This window comes from Akebia trifoliata, chromosome 15, assembly GCF_017979445.1.
Source record: "Akebia trifoliata isolate Shusen 1 chromosome 15, ASM1797944v1, whole genome shotgun sequence".
Classification (NCBI taxonomy): domain Eukaryota; kingdom Viridiplantae; phylum Streptophyta; class Magnoliopsida; order Ranunculales; family Lardizabalaceae; genus Akebia; species Akebia trifoliata.
The window spans coordinates 13,318,783-13,326,976 of record NC_141389.1 but is presented as its reverse complement, the minus strand read 5'-3'; the positions used below and the strand labels follow the sequence as shown (position 1 = coordinate 13,326,976).

The 8,194-nt window shown below is 38.6% G+C and overlaps 1 protein-coding gene across 1 annotated transcript; it reads right to left on the bottom strand.

Moving 5' to 3' along the window:
* Positions 1-4,707, bottom strand: HEXO2 (beta-hexosaminidase 2). Its single transcript, XM_086426200.1, has 2 exons — positions 3,821-4,707; positions 1-1,030 (listed from the first exon to the last, which is right to left on the bottom strand). The coding sequence occupies exons 1-2, from the start codon at positions 4,584-4,586 to the stop codon at positions 108-110; spliced, it is 1,689 nt and encodes a 562-aa protein (XP_086282326.1). The 5' UTR covers positions 4,587-4,707; the 3' UTR covers positions 1-107.
* Between the last annotated feature and the right edge of the window lie 3,487 nt (positions 4,708-8,194).

Here is an 8,194-nt window from a genome sequence, read left to right as displayed (position 1 = left end):
TTATCCATAACTACAACTTAATTCCATCTAATTTGTGAAAATGACACAATACATATAATAACAATTCAACGTCTCGATCTTTCTCTTATTTCTGGTATCAACAAATTTCACTGAACCGTATTACACATTCCTGGGTGAGTAACACACCAAAGAGGTTGAATGGGCTCAGCCCCAACACCCCTAGACACCATCCTATAGCGCCATTCATTCAACCTATCGGTCGCCTCAGCATTCCTCTTCTTCCCCGTCTCATCTTGATTCCCTGACCACAATACCTCGGCCATTGCAGAAGTTCTAGGCCACAATCTAGAGTCCAAAACCTTTGGGTCCGCTTGTTCCGACCACAATGCTACCTCACCTCCTAAAACCAACATTGCTTCTGTCTCATTCAATCCTTCGGCTATGTCATAATCATATATTCTCTGCCATGTCTTAAATGGTCCACACCATGAACCACCATTGCTATCGAATGTACTATCGTTCCCTAAGAAATCACCGTGACCACAATCCAAGTAGTAGTAATCTGAAGACGAGACGATCACTCGATAACCAGCTGAAACAATACGTTTAGTGTTGTTTATACCGTTGTTCCACGTTTGTAAAATGGTCCACTCGGGAGGGAGAATTTTTGGGTCCACCTTCACATTGGCATCTAATATGATATCCTCCCAATATACCACTGTACGATTAAGGGACACGATGTACGGGAAGGTGGATTTTGTGAACTTCTCTAGAAGATGACTAAGCGTCCCACCGGTGGATAAGAAATTTTGAACGGTTGGATCGGCTTTCCAACAACCAGGGATAATCTCGTCCGATCCTGCATGGTAGAAGCCTTCTGGGAAGAGAGACACCATGTCTCGAACAACATTTTCCATGACTTGGTAGGTTTTTGGGTTGAGTGGGTTAAGGTGACCCGTACCCGGTTCTGATGCGAGTCGGTCTTCCCAAGCAGTACCTGCTGGCCACCAGAACATATTTGCACATGTAACGATCTCCGGATAAGCTTCAGCCCACGATCCCGTATGCCCTGCAATCCATGATCCATTATTTTTATAAGTATTGAATTAAGCTCAGGCCTATTACGGATCAGCTCTGGCCCATTTTTTCCAGACCTAAAAGCCCATCGGGTCTACATGACCCACTAACACCCCATCTGACCAGATAGATCCATTGGATCTGCCCAAACCATTGTTTTCAGATGATCAATAGAGATTTGAGATTATTAAGGATCAATAGAGTGGGATATAATTTATGTACTTTCTAACGTTTTAACAAATCAAATAAATTCTTTTTGGATTGGGTCTTTATTAGAATCCAAAACATTGATCTAGACCTGGAGTTTTCGGATCGGATATGATCTGATCCACTAACAACCCCATTCAAATCGATGGCATTCCCTTGACTCTTTTCTTGTTTCAGACACCTGTGCTTTAAAAGCAATGACATAGTGTAAAACAGTTCACTCTCATAATCTGAGCACAAATAAATCCACATCATCAATCCACATTGAAAGTTACAGATAAAGTCTACCCCACTCACATTTATGAAGTAGTGGTCCACAACTGTCCCAGGCCTTCATTCTAATAAGATCATGTCAAATTATTGGAGTTATGTTTAGTTACTTGGTTATTTAGTTTTCCTATGTAACTTCTTTTCTTACTTTTTGTTTATTGAAGAGATTACTTACAGAGTACATAGGAAAACTAAATAACTGAATAACTAAACATAATTCCACTAATTGACATAATCTTATTAGAATGAAGATGTGCCGGGGGACAGTTGTGGACCACTACTTCATGAATGTGAGTGGGATAGACTTTATCTGTAATTGTCAATGTGGATTTATTTGTGCTAATTATAAGAGTGAACTGTTTTACACATAGCCCTTGATAGTCATTTCTCATAAACTAATGGAAATGGCCTAAATACCCTCGCGTCTACCTCTAACCAAAGTACCTTTTTCTCCCAAAATTGAGTCATCTTCAACCCCAACTTTCTATTTCCATTAACTTTCAAACCGTGAGAACATGTTTGAAAGGTTAAAAGAATTTAACAAGAGGTTGAAGAGTTTGAAGATGACAAGTCTTTGGGAAACAATAACAAGGGTTCCATCTAGTTAAAGGTTGAAGATAAGGGCATTTAAGTTAGGGTCAGGTTCAAGGGCCATATGAGAAAACATATGAGAAAACTTTCGTTTTTCAAAATAAGGGTTAGAGGTTTTGGATTGAGCTGATTTTTTGCAAGGATGGTCACTATGATGAGAAGATCATCCTCACAAAAAATCAGCTCAATCAGAAACTTCTAAATCCATCAAAAGTGATTTACAAATTAGTGATAAAAATTGGTAAAAAATCGACGGTCCACATTCTAAATCACTTTTAATGGGGTTAGAAGTTTCAGATTGGGCTGATTTTTTTTTTTTTAGATGATCTTCCCATCATAGAGATCATCCTCACAAAAAATCAGCTCAATCCAAAATTTCTAACCCATATTTTAAAATTTTATTTACCGTCGAAAGTTTTCTCATATGGCCCTTGAACCTGACCCTTTAAGTTATTGCCTGTTAATATATTTTAGAAGACGGTTGTCAATTGGTATACATTGTAAAGGATAACTACCTCAAATGTTCGTCGAAAACTGGAGGGATATGTCAATGCCTTAATGGCCCAAAGCCCCAAATATTAATGTCAACAGTGGCCAGTGGGGCATAAAATGAGTCGCACTTGACCTGAAAATTAAGTCATCTAAAACTAGGGGTGCAACTTGGTTCGGTTTGAGGTCAAATTGGAATCAAACAGACCTACGTTGGTTCCATTAGGTGAGAACCGGAATCAAATCAAACCAACCCAAACCGAGCTAAGGTCGATTTGGTTCGGTTCTATGGATTGCCAATATCTTCAAAACCTAATTAAATCAACATATTTTTAATAAAAATAAATATAATAAAAATATGAAATCTCATATGATGAGTCATTACTCTATCAATCAATACTAATACAAAAATCATTAACGTATCCATTCAAAAAAAAGTCATTAATCTCATCCATGAAAAAATAATCAATTTATTCATAAAAAATGGGTATAGCTTATTAAATAGATTAATAAATTTATTTATAATTTTATTAATATAAGAATTTGGTTCTCTGATTGGTTCGGTTCTTACAAGGCATGAATCGAGAATCGAACCAAATTGGTTAGTTCTCTATTTTGTTAACCCGGAATCGAACCAAAATTCATTATAAACCAAATCAAACCAATCCAAAACTCTCGATTTGATTCGATTCTTGGTTTAAACCAGACCAAGTTGCACCCCTGTCTAAAACTTAATTTTAACGAGTTTGGTCCTTAGGCTAGATCCAAATAAACATGGGTAAAAAATATGACTTAATATTTCTTCATCGGACTCAACCCGACTAACCCATTCAGCTAACACAATGGGTTCAAATATGGTCTTAATTAGTATAATTTAAGTCAAATCTGGATCCGGATTTGCATCTAAATCTAATTACAGGGATGCAATTTGAGGTCAAATCAAAATTGATCCACTATAGGTTTATTGGTTCCATAATTAAGAACCAAAACCAAAACCAAACTCAAATGTCTATAGAATCAAAACAAAATCAAGCCAAATCCACGTAAGTCTTGAACCAAGCACTCTAAATCTCAAATTGAGCGGTTCTCTATTTTCTTAACCGAAAACTGAATCGGTTTGGTTTTATTCTCGGTTTGAATTGAAGTAGCAAAGTTGCACCCCTATATGGTTAATAAATATTTTTAGATCCGATTCAGAGAGAGAGAGAGAGAGAGAGCTACTCACCTGGAGCGTCGATCTCGGGCATGACCCGAACCCCATGTTCGAATCCGAATTCGACAATCCTTTGCACATCAGCAGGAGAATACTGCATATCCGCCCCATACGACCCTTTACTGGCGAGATCCGGCTCTGATGGCAAAACAATTGGGAACGAATGAGAGTCCGTTATGTGCCAATGAAACACATTAAGCTTATTCGCTCCCATCACCTCTATCATCCTCAATAGATCCTCAACCCCATAATAATTCCTCGATGTATCAAGCACTACTCCTCTATGCCCAAAAATCGGTGAGTCCCATACAAACAAACCCGTTGCAACTCGCAATGGGTCACCCCAAACGAGTTGGGAAAACGTCTCGAGTCCTCTCATGGCTCCCCACACAGTCTCCGCTGTTAGATTGGCTGCTGATCCAACGGTTGGGATAGTGAGGGTGTAGGATTCATTTACGCCATGTTGTAGAGGTGAGATGAGGTCTGTGATGGTTAAGGTTAGGGTTTGTAACGGAGAGGTGGATGAGATGTTAACGGCAGGTGGGATGATGGGTTGGTGATGCTCAGATAGTATGAGACGGAGGTAACGGTTAACGGCAGGTGAGAGGTGTTTGTGATTGGGAGATTTGATTTGGAAGATTGGAGAGAGGAGAGTGGCTTGTGGATGGGGCCATGAGAGAGTGCGTGGTTTGGGCCATACGTTGATTTGAGATTGTACGGTTGAGATTGAAGAAAGGAGAATGATGAAGATAGAAGAGATCATGATGTTGGTCCACATGATGTGATGAGAAGTGTGTGATCTGCAAAGACGGGGAAGACTTTGAACTTAAATAAAAGTGTTGGGGCGTCCGAAATTCTCTTGTTGTTGGTGCATTTGTTGGGTTGTAATTTGGAGTCATCTGTTTGGTATTATTAGGGCTGTCAACGGATAGGTATCCGATCGGATACTGCTATATCCGAATTCGAATCCGAAAAAATATATTACTATCCGAATTCGAATTCGAATCCGATCGGATATCCTTAATAAACATTCGAATTCGAATCTGAAAAATATATCGGATATCCGATAATATCCGATCCGATCGGAGTTCGCATAGTCGAAAACCATAGATTACATCTGAAAAATTACTCCGACGAGTTCAGGTCTGAGAGAGAGAGAGAGAGAGAATATGTACCTGGATCCTCGCCAGCCGGAGTAGATGTGTCGGAGTTCGCACAGTTGAAAGTTGAAACCCACGTATTTCCTTCAAAAAATTACTCTGATTGGTTCAGATCGGAGGGAGAGAGAGAGAGAGTTTTCGGCCGGAGTAATGCCCTCATTTCCGGCCGGAGTAATGCCCTCGTTTTCGATCGAAACGAAACCTCCATTACCGTCTGTGTTTTGGTGCTGGCGGGTTTGAGAAGATAAAGTGTTAAAATTAAGTTTTATTGTATGACAGCAATACTTAACACTGTGTATTTACATATATAAAGTTTCGTTGTAAAACATAAATACATAATATGTGTATTGTTATCGGAGCGGATATTATCGAATTCGGATATCGCAATATCCGAATTCGTATCCGAAACTCATTCGAATGTTTAAATGACATTCGAATCCGAATCCGATATCCGAAAATTTCGGATAATATCCGATTTTTCGAATTCGAATTCGAATTCGAATTCGGATTTCGGCTATCCATTGACACCCCTAGGTATTATATGACAAGTCTGAGAGCAGTCTATTTGAGAATGCAATTTTGGTTGATTTACTATACGTATGTCTTTATTATTATTTTTATTTTTAGTGAGATGTAAAATGACTCAAATACCCTCAATTTCATCCTCTAGCCAAAGTGTGTAAAAAACAGAATAATGATAAAAGGGAAATGTTCGGCATCAAACATTTTGGCAAACATTTTTAAGCCGTCGGATATAGTATAATCGGATGGATCAGATTTAATTTAACGTATAAATAGTAAGTTATATAATATTTACAGCGCCACCCTTCTTCTTTCATGTATTTAGTGCCCCATCCCTATCTCTTTAAAACCATAAGTTATTTTTACAGAGAGTGAGAACTCTCTCCTTCTCTCTCTCTTGACAGACGTCTTCTCTCTCACTCTCTCAAACCCTCTCTCGATCTCACTCTCTCCTTCTCTCACTCTCTCAAACCCTTTCTCGATCGATAGAACCCCTCTCTCTCTCTCTCTTTCACTCTCTCTCACTCTCTCTCACTCTCTCAAACCCTCTCTCTTACTCTTTTTCACTCTCTGTTATTTCTGTCGAACCCTCTCTCCATCGTCTCTCTCGTGTTCAAACCCTCTCTCTCACTCTCACTCTCTCATTCTCTCCCGGTCTCGCTCTCGTTCTCGCTCTCACTCTCTCATTCTCTCTCGGTTTCACTGAACTCATTTTTGAAAATGAGCTAAAATGGTATGCAACAGAACCCCACCCAGGCAAAATCAACTATACCTTAGCTGACCAGATGTTGGAATTCATTCGAGCCAACAAAATTATCACTAGGGGCCACAACATTTTTTGGGAGGACCCAATTTACACCCCCGCATGGGTGCGTAATCTCACAAGGGATCAGCTACGATTGGCCGTTAACTCAGAATTCAAAGTCTCATGAATAAATATAGGAGGAATTCGTACATTGGAATGTGAGCAACGAAATGCTTCACTTTGATTTCTACGAGAAACGACTTGGTCCTGATGCAATCTTGCATTTCTTCAAGACTGCTCACGAAATGTCGTTCGTGTTTCGTGCGGAAAGAGAAAGCGAGAACGAGAGAGATCTCTCCATTTGAGTGTTTCAGGCGAGAGGGTTTCGTGAGAGAGGAGAGAGGGTTCAGTTCTATCGATTCGATAGAGAACTCTTCTCTGTTCGGTTGTTTTGTAATTGCCCCTAGGGAGGTGGCACTAATTTACATATTTTGGAGGGATGGCGTTGTAAATAAATGTACAATCTCTCACTTAAACTTGTTTGAATCTCGTCCGCTCATGTGCTTGTTATCCAACGCACGAAACACGTTTGGCAAACCGTTTGGCAAACAGTAGGGCGCCGAACGGGACCCATGATAAAATAACCCACCTCTCCAACAAACTGCCCCGAAACTCTCCTTACATGACTGGCATAGAATCATAGATTTCCTCGAGATACATAATTACATGTATTTATGGAGATGTGAAGTTGTGTATCCCAAAGGAAAAAAATTATGATTCTATGCACAATCACACCAAGAAAGTTTGGCGGGAGTTTGTTAGAGGGAGAGTTAGAAAATCACGACTCGTAAAAAACAAACACTCAAGTAACGTGGAATGTGAATGGAATCATAGATTTTTCCTCGAGATACACAAGAAAAAATGAATTGTTTTGCTCATGTTCCATGTCAATTGAGTGTCTTCTTTTTAGTTGGTTTAGTATTATTCAAAATAAAAATACATTTATATTTCTTTCAAAATTAGTAGTCTTCAACCTCTTCGATAAAAATTTGTATGCTCATCATCAAACTTAAGATTTTATCTCCTTCTCAATTCTCAATGTCAAATATATAAATTTTTCAAAAAGTGTTGTGCTGATGTGGTAATGTAGAGAAACATAGATTTCATTTTCTCGGGATAAAAGAAAAAATCTATGATTCTCTACACACTGCCACGTCAGTACAAAGTCAAAAGAAATCAATTCAACATTTTCCTTAGATAATTATTAAACTTGGATTTTATACAGGAGATTATTGTAAAATTGAAGGTGCTAACTTGCTTACCTGGTTAAAGTCAGTGAATGTTGATATATGATTTCCAAACCTATATTCACCTACTAATTACTTACCTTTAATTTTATTTTTTTAGTGAAAAAAAAAATGGTAAGATTAAAAATAATGGATTGAAGATTGATTAAACATAATAGAAATAATTCTCCATAGAACTTAAAGATGACAGATTTTTAGTAGAAAAATAAAAGATTTTTTAAGAGAATTTATATTGTCACACCAGCTTTTGCTAACATCACCCCAAGTGTGGTGATTTACATATGAATTGGAGTGGCATTAACAAAAGTTGGTGTGGCATTGGAATCTCTCTTTTTCAATTGCAAGAGATAAAAGATGAGGGCATTTTGAACATTTTCTAGCAGAAGATTGTGGTGAAGGGGATAGCACCTGGCCATTATTTTAGAGGAGTGGTGACCGGTGAGTTCTTAAACAAAGTTGCCGGCTTTCTCCTCTCTTTTATCGTTTGTGGAGTAAGTGGGCTGTGGACCTCTCTTACGCCTTTTACGTTACGGGACAATTAAAGTTTTGACTCATAGGGCGGACCTTTGTGGTGTAGTGTCACCAAAGAAAGGTTGGATTCTCAAACAAATGATTGCCACGTGTCTTTAGTATGATCTCTATAGTTTTGATT

What these genes read in the sequence shown, in the direction of transcription:
- HEXO2 (XM_086426200.1), bottom strand. Translation starts at nt 4,586, where the DNA reads ATGTGGACCAACATCATGATCTCTTCTATCTTCATCATTCTCCTTTCT. An exon ending in GCCCGAGATCGACGCTCCAG is followed by an intron (nt 1,031 to 3,820) that starts GTGAGTAGCTCT and finishes CATGGATTGCAG; the next exon opens with GGCATACGGGATCGTGGGCT.